The sequence below is a fragment of the Aquila chrysaetos genome, chromosome 26 (genome assembly GCF_900496995.4).
Source record: "Aquila chrysaetos chrysaetos chromosome 26, bAquChr1.4, whole genome shotgun sequence".
NCBI classification, from domain to species: domain Eukaryota; kingdom Metazoa; phylum Chordata; class Aves; order Accipitriformes; family Accipitridae; genus Aquila; species Aquila chrysaetos.
The window spans coordinates 2,291,026-2,316,523 of NC_044029.1; the positions used below are offsets into that span (position 1 = coordinate 2,291,026).

At 39.6% G+C, this 25,498-nt stretch overlaps 1 protein-coding gene across 10 annotated transcripts in view; it reads left to right on the top strand.

The window, feature by feature from the left end:
* Nucleotides 1-9,314: 9,314 nt before the first annotated feature.
* ANKS1B (ankyrin repeat and sterile alpha motif domain containing 1B) overlaps nucleotides 9,315-25,498 on the top strand; it is a 443,348-nt gene continuing 427,164 nt past the window's right edge. For all 10 annotated transcript variants that reach the window (XM_030002651.2, XM_030002653.2, XM_030002652.2 and 7 more), the window contains exon 1: nucleotides 9,315-9,478. In XM_030002651.2, the coding sequence (XP_029858511.1) occupies nucleotides 9,345-9,478 (134 nt within the window). In that variant the 5' untranslated portion in view covers nucleotides 9,315-9,344. The remainder of the gene's footprint in view (nucleotides 9,479-25,498) is intronic.

Sequence of the window (25,498 nt, forward strand, 5' to 3'; positions counted from 1 at the left end):
TTGGCTGGTTTAGCCATAGACTTTACCAATTAATATTTTTGACCAAAACCTATTGTATTGTCTGAAGGCCAAAAATGAGAGAGTTGTCACATTAGCAAACAAATTACTCATGCTAATATTTTCTTCTGTAATCCAGTTACACAAGATATAAATGAGATTTAGAAATTCACTGCATAACCACATCCTCTCATGCAAAAAGCAATAACTTCCTTCCCTAGGCAGTACAGGACTGGCTTTCAAATTTTAATAAACACTCTAGAATGTTGTTTTGTGGGGCTTGGAGAAGTAATTAAGAATGAAGAACCTTTTACTGTTGGGCTAACTAAGTAAAATATGTCAGGGGCCGTAATTTTGTGCTGGGAGCAAAGTATCAGCTTCACAAAACCACTCTCTGACAAATTTGGTATTAATTGTTCCTCTTGGCAGATAGCAGAAGCACCCTTAACATCAGAATCACTGTGTGGTTGTACATGTCCTGTACAAAACCATCGCAAGCAATACTCTGTGTATTTAAATTTACATATGAAGACTACATTAAACTACACTCTTACACAAGGCAGTATCCTGAGTCAAGATAGGTCAGTGAGATGATAAGCAAAGCTTACATACCTATTGCTTGTGCTGTTACTGTCAATGTGCACGCATAGGTAGCAGTCTTCATGCTAAAAGGTGATTTATCAGAATAAGACCACATGCAACCAAGCGTAATAGAAAGCAATGCTAAGCCTATTCTAAATTAAAATGTTTGAATGAAAAAAAATACATTAAACTGTTTTAAGCTTGTCCCCTGACAATTTCATTGTATTTCCTTAGTTCTTGTTTAGAAAAAAATAATGGATAATGCTTTTATATTTACCTTTTCCATACCACTTATGATTTTGTATGCTTCTATTATATCTCCCTACGGTTATAATTTCTTTAAAGCTGAAGTGGCCTAGTCTATTTAGGCTATACGAAGGCTGTACTATACGTCTGATTATGCCTCTTCTCCTTTACTGTATCTTGCCTAGTTCTGATGTAATCTTTTTGAGACAGGGCAAGCACAATGGTTTTATACATTGACATAATTATGCTCATTTCCTTTCCTAATAATTCCCAATTTTTTTTTTGTCATTTTGATTACCATATAGCATTAAACGGACATTTTCATAGAGATATCCCCAATAACTTGAGATTACGGAGATGTAACAGCAGTTTTTGGAATTGTAAAAGGGGAATCCAAAATCCCCCTCCTATGTTGCAACAGAGAAATTATTATTTTCTTTTATCAATGTTGAATTCCACCTCCTGTTTTACTGTCTGCTAGAACAATGCCATGATGTACTCTTTCATACTCAGTTTTAGTTCAAGCTATTCTGAAACCTATTGTTTCGTTAGCAAACTTTGTTACTTCACTTCATACTCTCTTCAGAGACTCTTTATGTGTTTGCTGGGCAGTGCAGGTCCTAGGAGAGATCTCTACAGCTGTCCTGAAAACTTCTCACGGTTGTGAAAACTGGCCATTCCTCCATTTTACTTTCCCCCTTTTAAGCAATTGTCCGTTCACAAGAGAATCGTCCCTTGTACTCGATAACAGTTTAGTTTCTTTAGAAGTATTCAGTAAGGACCTTGTCAAAAGCTTTTTGGAAAGCTAAATACAATCTATTGATTGAACTGCCATTTTCCATATGCTCTTTGACTCCTTCAAGGAACTCCGATAGATACATGAGATGTGACTTGCTTCTCCAGAAGCTGTACTGAATCTTCACTCTTATATGTAGCCAGATGTCTACCAATTTGCCAGGCACGGGAACCAGACTCAGTAGTTCTCCAAATCCCCCTTCAAGCCCATTAAATTTATTACCGTCACATTTGCTACCTCCCACTCATCTACTACCAAGGCCAATTGAAACAGTAGCTTGCACCTCACCATTTTAATTTCATGAGTGTTAGATTTCAGGTTCCTTCAGACTCTTTCAGGAATTTAATCTGGTCCAGGCAAGTTGGTTTTATTTATTGATTTGTTTCAAAAAAACTTTTTTTATGGGACTGTAATTTGAGTTAACCCCTTGGACTTGACCTGTAAAGAAAGGCCCTGGTAGTTGAAACGACCACCACTTTTTCACCACAAGTAGTTATCTTCACTCAAAAAAGAACTGGCCAGATCCAAGAATCCAGTGCAAAGTTAGCTGCATTGTTTGTGTTAAGAGTAACAATCAAAATTAGAAATTGCAAAGATTGGTCAATTACAGCTAGTGAGAGAATCAGTGGAAGATTGTCCTTCACTGTGTATTTGGCAGCCCTATATCCACTTGGTTTTTGAGGAAAAAAACCAGCGCAGTATCCATTTGCTTCCATGTTGATTCCCACTGCAACATTAATCATAAACTTCTGTCATGTATTTCTCCTTTCAAATGTCTTCCTGTTATTCCCAGTTGTATCAACCTCTTACCGCCCAGCTTTCAGTCTGAGATTGATACCTTTTAAATACATATAGACAGTTCTGAGCCTTCCCAGATCATTACCTAAATATATTCCATTTTCTTCTCTGTGCACGATTCATTTCCAGTAATCACCCTCTTCTTTGGACCCAAGGAGGTCTGAAGCTATGTGTTGCAGAGCAGCACAGTTGGAATTTCAAATACATTTTGCCTTATTGGTCATCACAGTGTGTGTCCACAAGCATAAACATACCTGAAGGATGTCTGATGTGCAAGTGCTTGCTCAACCATTTCTGTTAATCCTGAGGCGTGATTTACCACTATATATTCCTATATAATAGTTGCTATTAGTAGAGTCACAAACAGAGCGGAAGCTGTTGGCAGAACACCTCTAGCTATGCTGTTGCCTTTCAGTGCGGCAGTTCCCCTGTGGTGGCATTCCTGTGTGCTGCTGTTCAAGAGCAGAAGGGTAACGTTTGTGCGCAATTTTAACAGCTGTCTGTACCTTCAGTTGCGGTCCCTCATCACCAGCATGTTTCAGCTGAGATTTCCCTATGATCCTTCTTTCAGGCAGTCAAAACCTGATGTGTAGGCAATGTTGTACGTATCTTAAAGGGAAGATAAGAAGCGGAAAAAATTTTAAAGTCCGAAAGAGGTTGCGATGTATCAAAGGTGGAAACAAGTTATTTTTATTGCAACAAGCTGTGCATTGAGCAGTACAGGCAAAGCTGGAATACTGTATTGTATCTGTCAGCACACACTGGATTGGGGCTTCTAATCAGCATGTTGCTCTTACCAACGGGTATTCACATTTGATTCTACATTTCTCTCTAATGCATGAAAAACAGGCTTAGGCATATTTTGATAGCAAGCTGATGTAAACCTATGACAGAGCAGAAGGATTGGATGAATAATTATACTGCTAATCCCACCTGCTGTCACGCAAGAAATACATGTAAAGAAATGTATAGATATACCAGTTAATCTCGGCATCTGCCATCAAAGCAAAACTGCAATTGCACTGGAAATGGCACGGCAGACAGATTTGACTTACTGTCAGTACAATCCCATCACTGTTTTCTGGAGGCTCAGCTCTCCAGCGCAGACACAACCTGCAGCCCGTATGTACTCGAGACTTCGGAGCAGTGGGACATTACAGCCCTCTGGGGAGTGCAGCACACTTCCCACGGTACGTTCGGGTGACGGTAGGTCAGTGTCTGGGTGACAGAATAATGGTTTAATTTCTTGCTCTCTTCAGTGTGTTGGGAGCCCCATGAGAATGATCTAGTGGGGTCAGTCAGTGCAAACGCTGAGACAGCGTCGTGCTGCTGTGCAACATCACTAAGGGACCATTTCCTTGTATGTTCTTCTCCATTACAAATTTATACCGCGACAATGTGCCTGAAAGCAAGTAACTGTTTCCAGAAAGTGTGATCTGGTCAGAATTGTATAGTCAGAGATAGGGTTGTTGTGGATAAGTCATTGTCATGGTTTAACCCCAGCCAGCAACTAAGCACCATGCAGCTGCTCGCTCACTTCCCCCCCACACCCAGTGGGATGGGGGAAGAGAATTGCGGAAAAAAAGAAGTAAAACTCGTGGGTTGAGATAAAGACAGTTTAATAGGACAGAAAGAAGAAAATAATAATGATGATAATGATGGTAATAATAATTAAAAAATGGCAATAATAACAATAAAAGGATTGAAATATACAAAACAAGTGATGCACAATGCAATTGCTCACCACTTGACGACCGATGCCCAGTTAGTTCCGAAGCTGCGATTCACCCCCGCCACGCCAACTGTCCCCAGTTTATATACTGGACATGACGTCACATGGTGTGGAATACCCCTTTGGCCAGTTTGGGTCAGGTGTCCTGGCTGTGTCCCCTCCCAACTTCTTGTGCCCCTCCAGCCTTCTTGCTGGCTGGGCATGAGAAGCTGAAAAATCCTTGACTTGGTATAAACACTACTCAGGAACAACTGAAAACATCAGTGTGTTATCAACATTCTTCTGAGACTGAACCCAAACCACAACACTATACCAGCTACTAGGAAGAAAATCCACTCTATCCCAGCCAAAACCAGGACAGGCATCAAAAATGCCTTTTTCCTTACATGTTACTTCAGCTTCTACTTAATCTGGTGAGTCTAGGCATTCACACGTTCTTTTGAAACCATAGCACTCTGTGTTTTTATATTCCTCGTGAGTTAGGCTTAGTACCTTCAGTTTCTATAATTTTCTTTTACAGTGGAGAGGGATGTAAGGCCTTTTGCATATTTCAGTGGCGAGAGCTAAACTAAGCAGCATGTGAGTATTCTGGTGTGTCCCAGTTACCTCAACCGAGGATCTGTCCGCTGTGCCTATCTACTTTCTGACCCCATCCCTGAGGAAGGCCATCAGAGGAAGGCTGATGTGCATCTGGGTTTCACCCTGACAGGGAACCAGGACACGATGGGCATTCCCGCCTGGCCTCAAGAGCTCAGATGTGCTACCAGGGCCTCCGCTTTGGACTTAGCCTCTGAGCCTGAGGCATAGGTATCTCCTAGATGAGCAGCGCAAACACAAAGCTAGTCATGGTTGTTTGAAGTTCACTGTGTCTTTTTTACACTATGTATATACTGTAAAGAGCAAAAGATAGTATCAAGCCCAAAAAACTCTTGCCACCTAGGTGCATGAGAAACAGCACTTTCTCTTGGGCACTTCGCAGCCTTTGTCCCTGAATTACTATGGGTGTACAGAAATGAGAATAATAATTAGGCCTATTTAATGCTGATTTATTTTCTACTGCCAAACCAATCCGATGGCTTATTCCAGCATTTTGAGCTCTCTCAGAATATCCCTCAGAATTTGTAATAGGGATCTTAGACCTTCCTTATATCTTTACATGGGAGAATTGATAACAGACAGTCCTGAAATACGATGTTAATATGTTTGCTGTTCTACACAGCTATTTTTAATATCACACAGATTTGTTTTTTTCCAGTACTTGCAACTCAGTTTTTCAGATCCTTTCCATGTTCCTGCTTGAAAACAGAGAGGGGAAAGTCACAAAATGTTAGAAAGCACCCATTTAATTTGCCTTTAAGTATGGGAGGCTGCAGGAGGAGGAGATGAAGAAGTTGTCACCCTGAAATGAGAACAAAGCCAAGTGACAGTTGCATTGTAAAAACATTAAGGAAAGTCCCTGCTTATTACAGTCAATCCCAGTCCTTTCAAATGACAAACCAGTTAAAGAATTTCTAGGTAGGCTAACTGCTTTCTCTGGTATTTTAGAAAATGGAAGAAAACAGAAGGTAAGGCATATGTTGTGTTAAGAGAAATTTTGAGATTGAAGGTGTGATGGCACTTAAGACATTGACAGCTGCAGTGGTCATAACTTAAAATGTCTTCACAAATACTAAAATCATAGAATCAAAATTCTGCGGTGGTATGGAACAGCACTGCTCAAAAAGCATACCATGTTTTGAAAGATCTTGGCTGTTTTACAAATTATTTTTCTCATCTGTAACCGCTGCAAATTATAAAGCTGTGTTTCTACTTTCTATGTCTAGTTAACATATTCATCGTACATATAATTTTTAACACTCCACAGTGCTGACCTGATATTACCAGGAACAAAGAACATTAGACATTTAAAAACACAAAGGAGTCCACCTGATCTAATAAGTTTGACCATTTACATTCAACTCGGTCTCGGTACGTTTTTTTTTCTTACTACAGTCCACTATTGATTTCATCTCTGGAAAGAGACCAACCCATGTTCTGAATTCTTCACTTCAGTGGCCCTTAGAATTTATCCATGTTTAACCCTTCCATTAAATAATGCTGCTTAAATTCCTTTTTACTTTTCAAATTGGTAGAAGAACTGTTTTCTGCTCTATTTGCTAATGAAACTAAATCCTCTGTTTGGCCTTTGCAGTTTTGTTGGGCATTAGGCTGATGGGTTTACTGGGGTATGTTTTGAGCCTTGCTATATTCATAAAATCTTCCTGAATTTGCTGGCTACTGTATGCATCTGCTCCATTGGTATTTCTATCCCGATTCTCCATACTGTTCTTCAACAGCTTTCTGGGTGATCTTTTCAATTAGAGCACAGTCTTGAGATTTTATTTTCCCAAGAAGAATTATGTAACGTTTATACTGAGTCATATTTGCCATCTGCTGATCCAACCACATAAACAATACAAATTCTTAAAAACCTGAGTTTTCTTTAGTATCTGCTTCTAATCTGATTTTTCACAAATGCGCAGGTTTATGCACATACCCCTGCCTTGTGGTTAGCTCTTCACAGAATACTGGCACCTCTTCAGAGGCTCTTAGCAAACTTGAAGAAATCTACTCATGCAAAGGATACATGTGAGAAGGTATTTATCAGGCAATGCATGTGATCGCATGCAAAAATCAAACGCAAGGCAGAAATAAAGGGAAATTATGTCTGCCTTAACAGAGGACATCAAGAAGCTTCAGAATGCAGGGCTATTCTTAGTTTATGGCTAACTTCTTTGGAACTAGTTAATGCTCAAGTGGCTGGTAACAAGGTACGTAAGTTTCTACTCCAGCTTTAAATTACTGTTTTCCACTGTGGCTCTGCTGTGACTAAGGACTTTTAAACTGTAAATCCTAATTCATGTGATTATACATTTATTTATTTAAACTATAATGAAACACTTGTGATCACAGATTCAGACCTTAAAATTGCTATTTGTATCAGACTCTTTCAACCAGAAAGGCTGTAGTATAGAGTCTCTCCACCTAATAATTTTATGCTGGTGCTCAATTCTGTGTCCTGTTGACAACACTGGAGAAGACATCATTTCACATCCTGAAAGTGCCAAACTATGCAAATTACATTTTTAAGCTAAAAAACAGATACTGTTTTGTTGCTGTGGAACAGTAAGTCGCCAGGATGATAATTTTTTTCCTTGGTAAGAGAAAATCTGACCCCAGAAAGAAATATCTATTAGTTTTTAAGAGATTAGAATTAGCTAATAAAAACATGAAAACACCTGTAAAACTGTTACTGACAGGGATTAAACCCAATCATTTGTGGAATCAAGGATCTTCCCATTGACTTGAACATACCATATGTCCGGAGTAATTAACGCTCTCGCTGAAAACATAACATTAAAATCCTGCCTACCACAATGTTATTTTGCCATTGCTGTGCTTTACATCTTGTGAGCACAGTTTATGGGAGAGTGCTGCTGATGCGCGTGGGGGAACGGTAAGGGGTCTTAACTTATTTGCCTGTGGTACCTATGGTTCTACCTACAGAAATCACTAAACTAAAACAGGAACGTGGGGCCGTCGTTTGGCTTTTCACGCATGCACGGTACCAAATGGTGCGTTAAACCAGCATGTGCCTACGAGTTGGCCAGCACTGATGATTTTCAGCACAGCCTGTAAGAAGCCGAAAGCCATAAGGAACGATTAATATTGGTGCCCGGAAAAGTCATATGATTCAGAAGGTTACACGTTTGAAACCCATACCAGAACCAAGAGTACCAGAAGGGATGACTGGATCTGACACCAAATATGTTCAGTTTCACCTCTCGTCCCTTGAAACACTAAAAAGCCACGATCCTGGCATCTGATGGGTATCAGCAGTCCCGCCTGCCTGATCCGCCGAGCCGGCAACTCGGTTTTGCTCCTGACCTCCGCGGGGCCCGGATTTTCCTTTTTGGCTCCGCCAGGTTTTGCCCAACGAACCGGGCTCCCGTCTCGGCTGCAGCGTGTGTGTCCACCACCACCCCCCCCCGCCCCGCGGCCCCGGGCGGGCGCCAACCCCTCTTCGGGGGCTCTCCTCACACACACGCAGAACGCCACGGTCCCCTCAACCCCACCCGCGGCTCGGGGGCCGGTGTGTGCGTGTGTGGGATATGTGTGCGTGTGCCCCTCAGCACCCCCCTCCGACTGCCCGCGCCCCTCAGGAGCCCGCCCTCCGCTCCTCTCCCCCCCCCACACACACACACCTCGACGGGGCAGGGCGGCCTCGCCCCTCGCCGCACCCAGCGGCGGGAAGAACCCCCCGGCACCCACGTCCCTCCCTTCCCCTTCCGCAGCGCGGGGAGGAACCAGCCGCCCGTCCCTCCGTGCCCCCGTTCCCGGCGCACCTGCAGCAGCCGGCCCCGCTGGCGCTCCCGCCGCCCGGACTGAGGGGGCGATGCACCTGACGGGGCGGGAGGCGGGAAGGGCGCGCGCGTGCCCCCCCCCCCCCCGCCTCACTCACACATACACACACAGACAGACAGACTTCGCCCGCCCGCGGCACCGCAGTGGAGCGCGAGGCGCTGCCGTTAGCGAAGGGCGGGAAGGGCGGGGCGGGGCGGGGCGGGGCGGGCGGCGGAGCCGGGCAGCCAGTGAGAGAGCGCCAGCCGCGTCGCCCCAGCAACGGGCCTGGCAAGTCAGGGCTGAGCCTCCGCCCCCCTCCTCGCCCCTCCCTTCGTCTGTCAGTCAGTCCGTCCGTCAGTCGGTCGGTGGGTCGGTCCGTCTGTCCGTCCGTGAGGGTCGTTCTCCCCCTCCCTCCCTCCCTCAGCCCGGCCGGGCTCGGGGGCTGAGGCTGCCCGCTCCGTCCTCCGGGCCGGGGCTCGGGGTGTGTGCACGGGAGCGTGTGTGTGTGGGGAGGTTCTTTATTGGCCTCGTTCGCGTCGTGTGTGTGTCGTGTGTCCCCCCCCCCCCCCCCCCCCGCCTTCTCCTCCACACTCCACCCAGAAATGATCCAGTGAAACTAGGAGGAGGTGATTCTCCTCCTCCCTCCTGCTGCTGCTCCTGCTGGTCTGGAAGGGACTGCAGGAATCTGGCTGTGCTCCGCTCGGAGGCAGGGGCTGGGGTGGGGGGGGTCGTTCTGTGGGGAGAGGGGGCCCGGGCTGCAGCTCTCCCGGAGCGCGGCGGGGTGCGTGGGGGGCTGCTCGGTGGCTGACCATGGGGAAGGACCAGGAACTGCTGGAAGCTGCTCGCACTGGGAATGTGGCTCTGGTGGAGAAACTCCTCTCTGGGAGGAAAGGAGGGATCCTGGGCAGTGGATCTGGAGCTATTCCCTTATCCAGCTTACTGAGGTAGGGACATCGTTCCCCATCAGACCTGGGGATGTTAACCTCCTCTTCCCTGTCATCATCATCGCCCCTCTCATCTTCCTTTCCCTTCCTGCATCCTTCATAGTAACAATAAATCGTTCACTCTCTCGCCAAGTACAAGTGTGCCCGTGTTTAAAGTCACAGGCAGTCATTTTATTAATATAGCGATACTGAATTTCTTGCCTTCAATGCGTCAGCAAGGTACTCGTTCATTCTGTTACTAGCTGTGGTGCAGAACTTAATGTTTTTATTGCTGGGCTAATATGCACAATATACTAATTGTTTGCCCTTTGATATTTCACCTTCAAATCACTACTTTTAATCACAGGTGGAAGCGTTAATCACACAATCACGGCATTGTATTGTGGAATTTTGTGTAAAACCCCCTAGCTTCACCCCATACCCTCACGCATAGTTGCTACCCTCACTTGCAGAAGAAATTAGGCATGCTGTAGTAATAAGCCTACAAAACAAAGAAGGGGAATCTTTTTTATGAGAGATCATCAAGGCAGAGGAGGTGTAAAACTTACGGAGCAGGTTAGGTAAGAGCAGCGCTACTTTCAAGGTACCTGGATTTAGTGGAGTGAAACTGGGTTACTGGCCATGTTGGGTGAAAGGACTTAACTTTAGTCATTAGTCATATCTCGGGCAATCTACAGCATGGCTTTGATGTTAAGTTTCATCGTGCTCTTAAGTGAGAGCATCATCACAAGCATTTATGACATTTGACAGTATTCGAACAAGAGAAGGTCTGCAGCACACAGTCCAGTGCTACTGTTCAACACTATACTAGGCATAGCAAAAGGAGACTGACTGAAACACTGTTGACCTAGAAATTGAACAAACTGGGGGTTTGTTTTGGTTGGTTGGTTTGGGGTTTTTTGTTTGTTTGTTTGTTTTTCCTGGAAAGAAGGAAAAGGCCTAGAGAAATGGAAATTGCTTAAATGAAAATATATTTGTGATTCTATTGCCAGTACCTCCTCGTCAATATGTTATTTCAGCGTTCCCTATCAGAGAAAATTTAGTGTAACTGTCCAAATTGCACCTGTTTAAGCTCTATCATAAGGTCTTGTTATTTTAAAGCTGGTTTTGGTGCTGTAAACAACAACAGTTCAGATATTCATAGTTTGCCAAAGTTCTGTGGTGCCCCAGTTCAATTAGTTATTGCACTATTGTTTAATTACCAGCCCATTGACCAAAATCAAAACACACTGTGCGATGGCTTTCAGTGCTGTACTTGAATAGGCTGCTTAGCAAGGACTATGCCAGATAATTGGTTGAATTTAAAATATGAGTCGTCTTAAAATGTGATACCCATTTTTTGTAAGTACAGGAGTAAGTTCACTTCAGTGCAATGACTAGCCATTTATAATCCAGTTCTACTGCATGATTTGTGTAGTGACTTTCTGCAGGGCTAGTGCCTGTGCTATGTTCTTGCACTGTTACTTTCATGTTGTATATCATAAGTTCTGTATATCCAGAGGGAGTGTATTTGCTTGTGTTTTTCTTTTTTATTATACAGCAGTGTCTTACTTTGTATATAGAGAACATGTTGACCATGTGTTTTGTATATAAACATGGATCACGACAGTCATTGTTTTTTACTCAGAATTTAAGTATTTTAGGTTGTAAACTCAACCACAGTCTTATTTTTTTTTCTGGAAGTGCACTTAGCTTAAAGAGAAGTAAAGCAAAGTAAAACATGCACTGTTTTATTTATGATATTTCTTGCTAATGTTATAAAGAATGGCTATGGCTTCTGTAAATGTAACTTAAAAGTAAATATTTAGCATACAGCTGCTAAAATATTTCTAATTTTAAAGAAGTCATTTGAAAACATTTAAAAACAATTCAATAATGGATTGATGCATAAACATTCACAATCTAACACACTATTGAACATAATGATTTTTAGAGGGAATCTTAATAATTTCATTGACTTCACCAGGAATGGTCAAAGTAGAAGCTACTATGCATTATAGAAAGTGTTTCTAAGAAAGAATTATATGTGCTAGGTATTTTAACATAGCTTTTTTTTGAGAAACTGTATGATCTAACTGATGCCAGTAGTTATAGATTAAGTTCAGAATGACATGCAAGATTAAGGTTGGATCTATCTTGGTACAGAACACATGGAAACAGAAGGAGGTACTGAAAGGAAATCATACTAACACCTTGATCCTGTTTAGGAAATCAACACTTACTGAAAATAGCAAAGTTGTAAAAGAGCCATAATTGTACAGTATAAAAGTCTAAATTTGAGGTGGGCGTGATCTGAAGATTTTTTTCAACAGAAAACCAACTGAAGTAGCGTACTAGTAGAGCTATACTAGTATTTTTTGCATACAGTTTATTAGACTAAAAACTGCTTTTGAAAGTTATAATAAACAGAAATCAACAGAAAAAAATATAGGGACATATTTTTCTTCTTTTTATAGAATCTTCAGGAGACATTGTGTTTGACAGTAACTCCTGGTGTTTCATTTATCATAATTATTGCTCAGTTCCTAAATGGTGCCCCAGAACCGTACCTGTCCTTTTCTGGTGAGAAAGGTCCATGTTGCCATTTCTTTTCCTTTTGGCAATGCTCTTCCTAGCATTTGGTTGGAAAAGTCCAAGTCTTTCAGCATAGAATGGACTAATACTGTGCCTGATGTGTTGGTCTAAGTAGCAGTACGCTATCCCTTTGGATTTCTTCTAAGTGCTGGAGACAACTCAGTTCATGCAGCTGAACTCTCCGTGGCTTGATGCCTTTTTTTGTGGAAATTTGCTTTGCAGTAATTATGTACCTTGTGAATGAAATTTAATATTCATGAATTGACAAATGCGCATCGATTGTTATCTGAAACAAGGAACAAACTATCTGAGCTCTGATCTCCTATTTACATTTTTGTAACAACTTTTTTCTGACTCTTGGTGTATTTTATGGCACTTGGGGGAGAAATAGGGCAAGGCTATGTATGGTTGTTTTATAGCTGAACCTATTCATTGATGTTAATTGCAGAGTAAATTATCTAATTTTTAAAGGGCTGACTTCTAACTTATAAGTCATTATATTAAATTATGACAACAGTTCAGGAAGACAACAGTGTTCCAGAAGGCTATTTAAGCACGCATATAAATATGTGAATGAATTCCTGTGAGGATTTAAACACATGCTTAAAGGAGAGCATGTGGGAAGTGCATAAAAATGATATATGCTTAATTAAGAGGTCATATGCACCCAGATATCTGTAATAGATTCTATGTAAGACCTCATGCCCAAATTGATTCATCTAAAGCAATGACAACAGATCAGTGATGTTTGGGTGGACCGTATAACTTGTTCCAGTTCAGGAGGAGCATTCGAAGGCTCTGGGTCAGTCTGTGGGCCCCTACCTCAACTTCCATACTTTGCTCTGGAATATAAAGATTGTGGCTGAATATACTGACGGTGAATTCCTCAGATGCAAAAGTTAGCATAAGGCATTGCAACATACTAGAGTGAGTATAATCCTCAGTAAACACCCAGCATAGAGTAATTTAGTTGCTTCAACCTAGGTGTTTAGTGGCGTTTTAGATGCCCATTAGTTTCTGAGGCATCTGCATGGGCTGATTAACAAAGAACCATGACCTGTGGAGATATATGTAAATTCCAGGTGGGATACACTAGGACACCTAAAGCTGTGTTACACGTGCGTGTAGGCTACAGTCTCCAACCCAAAAAATTAGTGCAGGGCTGGGATCTGTTCTTTTACTATGAAACAAGGATGTTTTGAGACACCTCATAAAACATTCAGCGTTTAGAAGACCGAAGCGTAAGGAAAGTTTCTTTTCTCTGTTTCATATATTAAAAAAAAAAAAAAAAAAAAAAGTGGTTTTTAGGTGTGTAGTAGATTACAAAGAGAATTTTCACAGATTTTTAAATTGTTTCACTGGCTTTTGTGTTATTCCAGTATAAACTTTAAAACTTGAGAGTGAAATCCCACAGTCCCTCTAACAGAATGTATCATTCAATTCCTGCATCCCAAATCCCTAAATGTACATTGAATGATTTAACACATAAAAAGAGTAATGTGCTTCTAACAAACCCAGTGTTTTTAATTTACTTAATTTGATTATCTGAATATACGTAACATGTTTTTATTGACCAACCAGTTTTTCGTTGCTGGACAGAGACAGACTTCGTTTCTTTCAAAGTGTTTTAGGAAAAATAGCTTTGAAGGTTTTTGTGTATCTCAGAGACCTTATATAATTTTGCCATGTGCAGTCATGTACATTCCTTTTTGCCCTACTAATGTGTTATAACCTAAAGAAAAACGGGTAGTTCTTTCTTAAATGCTAATTTTTAGTCTTTTTAAACTTTCCGTGTTAAAAGAGCTTTGGATTTTTAACAGGGCTGTGGGATAGGATATGAATTAATGTGAACTGGCAGAGAGTAGTAGGGAAGGGTGAGTTGGCCCCTTCTTGCTCTTTGTTGGCTCCTGCCATTACACAGCATGGGAGGGCGGAGCAGCCTGCATGGAGCTGGTTTTTTCCCCTTCTACACTTGGCAGACTGTGGCAGGGAATGGCTCCATTCTTTGCTTGTCCTTACTTAGCGCAGCTACACCATGGATAGGCCTGGCCCAAGATATTTTTCCTCTAAAGTATAAGAAACCCAGCAAGCAGATTGTCAGTCTGCGAGTTGCAATCTGTTTCCTCATCTGTTTCTCAGAGCAGTGTCTTGCTCGCAGCAAAGCCACAGTTTAGCCTGATGGCCTCAGTGCATGCTGAGAACCACACAAATCTACTTCTATCCTTGTGCAGAGCCCTGTGATTCATTCAGCTTCCTGCGCAAAATCAGATCACACTTGGATATGGCTTCTAGAGCAGAAAGTATTTAAAATACGGAAATACTTTATGAAGCTTTAGTTAAAATTTTAACAAAGTTGTTTTCACGTTATAATTTAAATAACAAATGGATCACCTTATCAACAAAAATAAAGGCACTAGTTCTGTTTTTCATTACAAATAGCGTTGTTTAAAGTAAGAGAAACTTTCTTAGGTTGATTTTATAAAGAGATTGTATTATATGAGGCTTGCAGTAGCAGGGTTCTGAGCTTACATACTTCTGAGGTCACTTGTTTCTGTGTTAGAAGGTATTTATTTCAGACAACCAGCACAGGTAATAAAATGGCAAGTATTTGTTACATATAGGTCAATAGGGCATCCAATTAGTCTATGCTTGTTTCTAATTTTAGTTACACTACTTTTAATTAATAGATGGAGGGGTTTGTACTGATGTCCAAAGCAGAGACAAGCATTCCCAGATTCCCCAATTACCTTCTTTACCCTGTTAGAGTAGGAAACTTAAAAGTCTTTTGGGAACATATTTTTTTCCTTTTGTCTTTCAGTATGAAATGCAAATTAATGATCACTGCAACACTTAGTTTGTGCTGTTTGGTATTAGTGATAGTTGATTGTTGCCTTGATTCTGCATGTCTGCCCTTCAAATGTAAGAGCTTCTCTTAAAACTTAACCTTCATTTTGTTATTTTCTACCTTTCTTAGACTTATTTTTATTCTGATAAGTGCTTTCAATCGAAGTGTAAACAAAATTTTATCTATGGAATTCCTTAGATTTCTTCACAAGTTTGAAACATTTACCATATGTAAAGGTAGCAATGTGGGCAGTATCCAGGACATCTGGCAGAAATCTCATTGTTAAGGGCAAGGCAATTCCCAAAGTTTGTGTAATAAATCCTCCCTAGGAGCTCAGTGTGATCTGGGATTCACAGCTCTGTAGTTAATCTCCATGGATAAACTTCTCACTTCTCCTTACTCTGGATCTTGTTTTCTGAGTATTGTTCAAGTATACATTCTATTAATTTTCTAAAATGTTAGACCAAATGTAAAAAATGACCAGCAAGAACTGTATCTAGTGTATAATCTACCGAGGTCATACTATCTGCCCATAGATAGGATCAAGGTATGGGATGTAGCAGTACTGGGAGGACTGATGGAGCTTATAATGGAGTCAGGAAAAATAATAAGAGAAATTTTACAAACATGTTAAGGAGAAGGTAAGGAAAATGCCCAGAAAGCTGAAATGTCTGTAACTTAAAAGAATTCTTTTAGAATTCTTCTAGAATTCTTGGCTACTAGATAGCTAGTGTCTAACTCTGCAGAGGACCATATAAATCCATTTTGATCACCATCTTGTTTTCCCTCTTGTCTGACATTGATGATTTTAGTAGTTTGGTAATTCAATAGAATTAATGCTGCTTTATACATTTTTAAAATTGATACATGACATTGCTGCTTTTAAGTGGTAGTGTTATAGCAGAACTAAGAGGGGCAATAAATGAAATAAAATGAAGAATGATGTAATCTGAAAGGTCTGCTATCTTGTGACTTGTCAAGGTTGGAAATGTTATGGTGAGCAAATACAGATGCTTTTAAGACAACCATTTTCACAGTCACTGCACTAGTGATGAAGAAGAACATAACCATGTTTCTAAAAATCTACAGGTAAATTCTGTATTTGCCTCAGTTTCAGTTTGTATGGGTATTCATGGATGAGCTATTAAGGAACTGCTTATGGCTCTAGGCCATTTTTTTTATTGCCCTGACACAGGCACTAGTTGAAGCATCCTATAAACTGCTTTAATTTATGTTACTGGTATATAATCCCTAAGGGACAATACAGTGTAGAGTGCAGTTACACTCCCTTTCCTTCATCCTGCTCGCCTGGGGAGGTGACATATACAAGAGTTCCACAGCTGGAATTCCCTTCTGCCATGGAATTTTTCTGCTGGACACTTCCAATCAGAGTACAGATCCTAATCCTGTGTATTACTTCCAGGTAAAATATTTTGACAACTTTTAATATTAAATGTGTAAGGCATAATAAGCAGTGTTAATTCCTGCCTACTGATATGACATTTTCATGTACATGGATCCTTTTGGGAAGTAGGGAATACATTTTGTTTGAACTTTATAGCCTTTATGGGAAGACTTTTATTACTTTTTAATTACTTTTTCCTGGTGACAGAATTTTCAGTATGTTCACTTTGCATTTAAGAAGTGATACAACAACTCTTCTGTACCTAATTTAACATCTATGAATTTCTAATAACGTACATGTATCTAATATAAGAAAGGTTCTGTGAGATTTAATTCCATAAGGTTGTGCTTTTATTAAAATCATTTTACACTGTTTCCCATTTATTGCACATACGTTTTCTAAAGAAAGAAAAATGCTAAAAATGACATCTTGAGTGCAATTTCGTTCCAATTTAAAAGACCCAGTGGTAGCTATGTTTCTATAGGTGTTGATGTCTGTGCTAGGTGTCTAAGTTCCCATTATAGCCAATGGAGATCTAGCCAATACAGTTAGGGAGCATAGGTTAAGACAAAATCCAGGTAGAATTTATCTCCGTTTGTATTTTATAGCTGATTTGAATGAATTCGGAAGTAGTAGGCATTAGCTACTATTACTATTAGGTACTCTATTGATTATCTGGTCAAGAGGCAGAATCCTGAATGGTTGAATTTAGACATGCATGAAAAATACATAAAATGCATGATGTTGTATCACATGAGGTTTGTTACCAATATGCCAAGTGTGCAAGAATGGAGTTAGGAAAACCTTAGCTGGAGTTGAAATTAGTGAGGGATGGGAAGGGCAAAAGTAAGTATGTTGACAGCAAAAGAAAATGTGGACCCACTGCTCAGTGGGGCAGGAGACCTAGTGACAAAGCACATGGAAAAGGCAAGACACATTGCCTTTTCTGCTTTGTTTTTTTGGTGGTAAATTTTGCCTTCCCAGGTTCCTGAGCCTACTAGCAAAATTTGTGTGGCAATGAAACATTACCCACAGTAGAGGAAGATCAGGGGAACACTTAAATTCAAGGGACCAATGTTACTGCAAGGCCACTGTTATCTTTGGAAGATCATGTCAAACATGGGAAGTTTCTGATGACTGGAAAAGGAAAATGTCACGCCCATCTTCAGAAAGGGCAAGAGGAAGGTTCTGGGGTCATCAGGCTCATCAGTCTAACTGAAGTCCTAGGGAAAGTTACAGAGCATATCCTCATGGAAGTAACCTCTAGGCACATGAAGGACAAGAATGTGATTGAGAATAGCCAGCATGGATTTACCAAGCTCAAATCATGCCTGACCAACCTTAATTGCTTTCTACAACGAGATAACTGCCTTGGTGGACAAGGGGAGAACTGTGAATGCTGTTCAACTTTACTTGAGAGCAGTCTCTTTCAGTCAAAATAGTGAGCTATGGACTGAGAGGATGATGAGATCGGTGGAAACTTGGCTGGACTGCATGGCTCTGAGGGTTGTGATCAACAGTAAAAACTCCAACTGTTGGTGTCTACTAGAGGGTTTCCTCAGGATTCAAAGGCCAGTATTGATTGCAATATGTCAAGTATAGCAGGTTTCTAGATGCTACCAAACTGGGGAGAAACAGTTCATAAGAAGAATTGCTATGAGGAGGGACCTGGACAGGGTTGAGAAATGGGCTGCTTGGAGCCGCTTGAAATTCAGCCGAAGCCATTGTGAAGTCCTGCAGCTGGGACTGAATAACCTCTTGTACCGCTACAGGCTCTTATGTCAGGTTGGACAATTTTTTGTGGTTTTCTTCTTTTTCTGTCATATTAGTCATTGCAAAAACATCAGTATCACATTTATTCTTTGAGTTTACACATTAGTAGTTTCTTTCTCCTGTAAGAATGGTGTGATTGGTGTGTGGGTTTTTTTCCTAACCCTTCATAGCCCAGACAAGTGCTGGAATAGGTTAAGTTGTAAAGTATTCATGTTGTCACAGTGTGAGAAGTGTTCAAGAAATAGATGCCTTTTAGAGAAGGTAAAAAAAAAAAAAAAAAAAAAAAAAAAAGAATAGTTTTATAAATTAGAATTTGGAATATCTTCTGGAATAGGTATTTTCCCTCTGCATATTGCCGGAATTTCAAACTTTTGTGATGTAACTTTATGGTGTGTTTGTTACTGGTAGTTCTGAGAGTTAACTGTGAGTTTAATGTCTTCCATGTTTACTTGCTGACTTGTCAGGGTCATTGTTTTCTATTTATTGATGTTTTCTATTTATAGATATACTAGATATGAGTAGTGAATCTGTGTGTCTAGGTTATTTTTGCAGATTAAAGCCCCCAACATATTAGTATTAGCAGTTTGACCCCAGAATCTCAATTAAGTCATTGATAAGGTTTCCTAAAAAATGTAATTTACACTTATTTTTAGTTTTCAATTTTCTTGAGTAATTATTTATCCACTTCCATATCCTCCTTGTCATCTGTATAGCTAATTTGTCAGATTATGCTCGTAAGTAATTTGCAATCACTATGCTTCCTGTTTTGTGCACATTTATTGCAGAGCAGTATCTTGCATAACCAAGTGGTCTAATGATCTGCCAGGGATCTTCTCACATAATGTGCACAAGTAACATTTCAGAGAACCAAATATACCAAATGTAGAAATAAAGCATATGGTATATAGTATATGTATGTGTTACAAATCTGTTGTTTGCCTGTCACAATAGTTAAATCTATCCCCTCTATTTTTACTTTCATGTAGACTATGTAAGTCTTGATTTCAGAAGGATAGAAATCATGACATAAGCAGAAAATGAAGCCTCTAAAAGAATGGAATAGGCATGTGTTCTGGGTGAGGAGATGTGGCTAGAAGACAGGTGGAGGGAGAGAGACCTGAATAGGAGTGTTTGGAGTATTTCAGCAAGCAGGCTGTATATAAAAATCTGAAATGGCTCGAGTGCTAGAAATGGTTAGTAAAGGAAATGGGTATAAGAATTGAGACTGGGAGTAAGAAATGAGACCGGCTGGCCATGGAGGTTAGCATTGGTGAGGAGTGGAAGAAGCAAGTTTAGGAGACAAGATACAAAGAACAGGGTGAAAGGAGTTACATTCAGCAGAATAAAGAGAAAATGTATATCCACTGAAATACAGTTTTCATTCAAAGCCTGACATTTTCATATTTCCTTGTTATAACAAATATTTGTGAAATGCATTTGCAAACTGTCTTATTTTCTTTTAGTGCTAAAATAGGCAGTGGCTAATAAAGTGCCATCAGTTGTTCCATTAGTTTCAGTGGAAGAGGTTGTTGTGATGGATATAGAGATCCTAAATCATCTGGTAAAGTTTTGCCAAGATGACACCACATGGGGGAAATGTCAGGAGTTCTAGTTTGCTTTTTTGTTAGTGGTAAAAATAAGGTTGCTGGTGCAGTTTTTATTTAGCTGCCTGAATGTAGACATTGTATTTTTTTTTAATGACACAGTCCTGTAGTCTTTTCTTTCACAAGGTTCTTACCTCAGTTGCAGCCCAGGATAGACAGTGCTCATTGAATAAGCAGTTATTAAATATTTTTTATCCTTAGTATTCAATGTTTAGCCCCAAGCCTTATTTACTGCACACAATTCAAACTATTCTCTAGAAAAAGAATGATTAATTTTTCTCCTGGGCTTTTGTGGGGTGTTTGTCACTATGGTATCTGACTGCTTCACAACATTAATGAGTTTACTGTCACAGTACTACCATGACCGAGTAGGGGTGTTAATATCTGCAGTTCACAAATGCTAACTGAAGCACAGTTACATTAAGGTGAGAAATATCCACTGACTTGGTGTTTCTAACTGGTGACTACAAGGAGCTCACTTTTCACAGTATTAATATAACTAGTGTAAAAACAAAGGAATGGCTCTTCTTGCTCAGAATGAAGGTCCATCTAGCCAAGTACTCTTCTCCAGTAGTGACTGGGAGTTAAGAGGCTGGTCTTAGAAGAATATAGTAGCAAAGCAAGCATATAGTAAGTAATATTTCCTCCAGTGTACTCTCACAGCTTCCAACAATTTACAGCAGCTTTCTGAAGCAGATGTATTGTCTTTGTATTTAATAGCTCCAGTGGATTTTTCTTCCATGCATTTGTTCAATTGGTCTTTGAAGCAATGCAAATTTTTAGCATTCATAGCATCTCACAGCAAGGGTTTCACATCTTAATGAAGTATTATGTGAAGAACATTCTCTATAAATTAAGTAGCATTTTATATGTTGAAATGTATCAAGATCTTTTCAGATGTTCAGAGGTTTGTTTCTGGAGTGCAGACACAGATAGAATCCAGTTCTGTGGTGCAGCATTAAACTGCTGTTCCTGTTCTTGTTTAATTGATTTAGTAAGTACCAACGCACCTTTTAATACCTTTGATTTTTCAAAAAGAAGAGAGTTCTTATTCAGTCATCCCCGTTATAGGGGATAGGCCTTCAACTGTTCCAAGATCAGCATTCATTGCACAGGGAAAAATAATGTGGAATCATGTAATTATTAAGGCTAATACATATGTGTAAGCAGGATGACTTAGCACCAGCACTTCAATCCTTGCCTTTGCAACCTCAATACTTTAATGCGCTTTTCTGTATATATTTATATATATATTTCCATGGAAAAAAAATATTTTTCAACAGAAAAATATATTTCTTTTGAGAGTATAGATATAGACTGCCTGTGTGGTGGTGAACAGAACATAATGAATTTGCAGATGCCTCTATTAATTTACAAAAAATACAACTCCTAATGTGTATCTAATATCCTTATAAAAAAATGATGTGGAATTAAAGATATTGGAGGATATTTTTTTTTTCTTTTTTCTTTTTTCTTTTTTTCTTTTTGGCAAGTAATGATATGCATTTGAACAAGATTCCCATTATATTACCTGAAGCAGCAAAGATGAGGCAAGGAAAATCAAACTTTAATTGTTGAAAGTAATTTGTGAAGATGGAAATGAAACAGCTGCATGTAGGGGAAGGATGTTACTTTCCTTTCTTCTCTTGTGGGAAACAGTTATTGCAGAAAGAGCACGGTCACTCCCCAGTGATGAAATGTTTCCTCCTATATATCATGCCCTAGAAAGATAGTTTGAGGCACAAATGGGATATGTATCATTTCCCCACTTAAACTGACAAATTAGAGTTAATGAATTACTTCAGGAGTAAGCTTTACAGTAGATGAAGCCAGTCCTGGTCACTGTTACCACGTTGGTACTGCTTAACCAAAAAAGAGAGATACTTCATCATTCAGCCTCCATGTCTCTGTCATTCAGGCAAGAATAGATGAAAGAAAGGTAAAATGAAAATTTCATTAGACACTTGCAGGCCCAAGAATTTTGACATAATGCCAGTGTTTGAAGGCACACCCATCCCGTGTGATCTGAAGAAGAATATATGTCATTGATTTGGAGCTGCCTATAACCGTCTAAAAATGTTACTACTTGATTGTGACATTATTGTGATAACTGGTTTTGCACACTTCTTGAATTATGGTGAAGATTATCAGAAATGCAACCAAGAAAGAGGATTTGGATCCAGATGCAGATTTTGCAGAAAATCCTGGAGAAACAATGGGACGTACTCAGTATGATGCCATTGTCTGATTTCTTCTAAATCCCAAGAAACTGATCTTGGGGAGCAGGTTCAGGCTTGGGCATCAGCTGGGTTTAGAGGGGGACTATTGAGAAAGAGGGAGTGGAATCATAAGAAATGCAGTGAGTTCGAGAACCTCACAGGTTAGGGTTCCTTTACTCACCACTCATTATGATCAAGATCACATATGTCTATTATTTAAAAAAATACACTGCTTGAAAGGCAAATTTACTTTGAAGAGATGGAAGCATGTACTTAAAAAGCACACATCTTAATGCTTTATTCAGTTCAAGGACTGAAGTGGCAAATGTTTCATAGGGTTAAAGTTGCAGATGTTTGGTCAAGTGATCTGTATGTGTATTTTACACCTGCTTCTACATCTAACAAGCCACTGCTTAATGAGTTGCCCCAAAGGATAGTAGTTTATTTTGGGATATTTGCTTCTCCACTCCAAGTGTGCAGAGTGCCAAAATCTTCATATTAAGATGGAAGTATGTTGCACTAGATTTGAAAATACTGCAATCTTTTCTTCTTTTTTAAAAAAATATATTTAAATATATTTTTAAAATAAAGATAATAGTTTAAAACAAGTAATTTTTTTGCTGAAAGGTCTGGGAATTTATATAATTAAAGGGCTCTCAGCATCAAAACAAAAAAATTGTTAGATTTCAGAAATACTTCTAAAGCATTAACTTGCGAAAAAAAGACTCAGCCATGCTGAAATAAGAACATTTTCTTTTCATCCTGTATTTTCCCTTGTTGAATGTGTCTCCTACAATCAGAAGAAAAATCTTTGGCTTCTATTGCTCACTGACTCAAACTAGACCAGTGACTTCTTCAGTTAGTGTTTAGGAATAAGTTTTATTTGGTTGAATTTTTTAGTACTGTTTCTCAGAAAATACTAGATACTCATCTCATAGCTAAACAAAATTGAGCCAGTTTGTGATGTGACTATTTTAACAATGGTAGATACTCAAACTCTTAATTTTTCTGTTTGTGAGGATTATATAATGGAAAAATGGGCTTTTTGTTGTCAGTTTTCAAAACATACTTGGAGCTGACTTTAATCATATGGTTTCTTCACTCTTTTGATCAAGCCTGAGGGTGTACAAGAACTCCAAGACCTAGACCCTCAGCAGCAGTTATGACAAGGTATCCTTGCCACAGAAATAATTTAAGTGCTCCAAAACTCTGTAAGAGTTACATAGGTATAAATGTCGGAAAAGGATTAACAGCAACAGAAATCTTGTGATGTGTTTCCAATGCATAAATAGTTTTTGCCACAAAACAAACTGTTGCAACAGTTGCTTCTCCTCCTCTTGCTTTAAAGCTCATCTGGTTGTAACAGGGCATAGACTCAGGAAATAAGTTTTGAGAAAAGCAAGTGTGGTTGCTAAGAAATGTCTGCTTTTTAAACAGCCAAGGGAACATCCTCTCTGTTAGACTACCTACTTCAGTGGACAACCTCCAGGGAATGAATCAGCTAATTATGATATTGGTAAGAGACAAACAGAGCTTTCTTTCCCTTCCTTCAGTAACTACATATTGTTTTCATAGATTTTTTTCTCATCATTATCCCTCCATTTCCCAGTATAACTGTTTTTCTCCCCTTCCTTTCTCTCACTGTGACACCAGCTTGAAAAGGGGGAAAAAGTTAGGAAGTGAAGAATCCTGAAGTTCCTTATGCCAACCTTGAAAAAGAGGAGCTTGCTGCAGATACTCACCCCAAGGCCAGGGAGTCCAGTATGAAAAAATTGAAGATCTAAGTTAATGCTTTTGGAGAATGCAGAAGGCACTAGCTTTAACAATGCCATGGAAAAATTGAACATAATCAGGGCAGAATTCATTGGGAAGCTTGAAAGAACAGACACAATGCTGGGCAAAAGTGATAAGATCAGGGATACAGGATTGATTTGGGAAGTGGGGCATGATAACTTGCTGGACAGAGAGGTAGAGATCCACTTTCAGAACCTTCCTCAAAGACTGATGAAAGCTAAGAAGTGGCAAATAAATTTATTTAGAGAGTGACAAGAAGATACACGTGAGTGGTTGGATGTCATCTGGTTTTTGCCCAACAGACCTGTAGCACATGTGAATGAATCTGCCTAGCTACTTGGGAAAATGCCAAAACCAAAACCACCAGCTCTGAAAAAAGGCAGAAGGAAGGAGCTGAGTCCCTTTGTGGTATTTCTGTTTAAATGTATTCTTGGGTTTAAAAAAAACTCAGGAGAGAATGAGACAGCAGGCCTCAGGATTACTCTTTAAAGGATGGAGCCAGAGTGTCTAGACCTCTTTGGAAGGAAGTATATTACTTTGCTTAGTCTTCAATTCATAGTAGCTAATTAACAAAATCTCCTTTGAAAATATGACTTTCTTAAATGACACAAGATGTCACCATTTCTGGATAAGTTCCCAATAAACTCTAAAGAGGAATTAAGAACAATTATTCCAGAAGGTCAGCTCATAGTACACATCTTTGTCCAAGTTTCACTTGACTTGCGAGATGCTGTGGCCTTGTCAGTAGTTTCAGCAACCATCATGCAGCATGCATTGCTACGGTCTTCTGGGATTCTTGGAAAAGTCCAGAATACAGCTGAGATCTTCCTGAGAAGAATGAACCTCTTGGTAAAACTGACAATTCATTATATTCCTGAAAAGTATCTTTAGTTATTTTGGGGTCTTTGGGGATTTCCTTTCTCAGCTCCATAGAAAGCAATCTATATACAAGATTCATTTCAGACTATTGCACTACCACACTTACTGGGCATCAGATGAGCCTCCTACAGAGCATATGAAACTCTGTAAAGGATTGCTTTATTTTCACTGTAACTAAAAGGCAGATGCTACCTTTCAAAGCAGTTGGATTGACACTCACATAGGGAGTTGTCAGGAACTATTTTAAATGAGTGCTGATTTATCAGAGCAGCAAAGGGGGCTGTCCTGTCTCAGTGCATTCTTTTAATCATATGCAATTTTAGTCACACGGCCTCACATTTGGATCATCACAGGCAGATGCATTATAGTTTTAATGACAAATCTCTTTCCCTTTGCAACTCTATTAGGGCACATTATTGCACATCTAAACATACAGAACTTGACAATAATATGAATGATAAAAATATTTGTTTTTCATTTAAAGTTGGTATTTAAAGTGCTCTTGGTTAATTTATGAAGAATTATTTTCTTTCTAAAAGTGTTTTCAGTTTAGTTTTGATGGGCGTCATGTGAAGAGTTTTTAGCTAGATTTCAAAGTGCTGAAAAAAACTGTAAACAAACACATTGGACTAAGATTAGTGATTTGTGACCCACCTTAAAAATTATCAGAAAATGAAATAATGGCCTGACTTTATCTTCTCATTTGAAATGTAATCTGTCTCTTAATTTGGTATTGTGTGCCTGTGCTGAAGTTGGCCGTATGTGATACAGTATCTGATTTTTTCCATCATATTGAAGTGATTGATTTTTGAACAGATTTTTTTGGTCAGTAAGCATATGCTCTGAGTAGCAATTACTGTACCCAAAGAGAGTTTTGCCATGCATCCCTTAAAATTGATTCTCAGGCTTAAGCTGTGATCATTTATC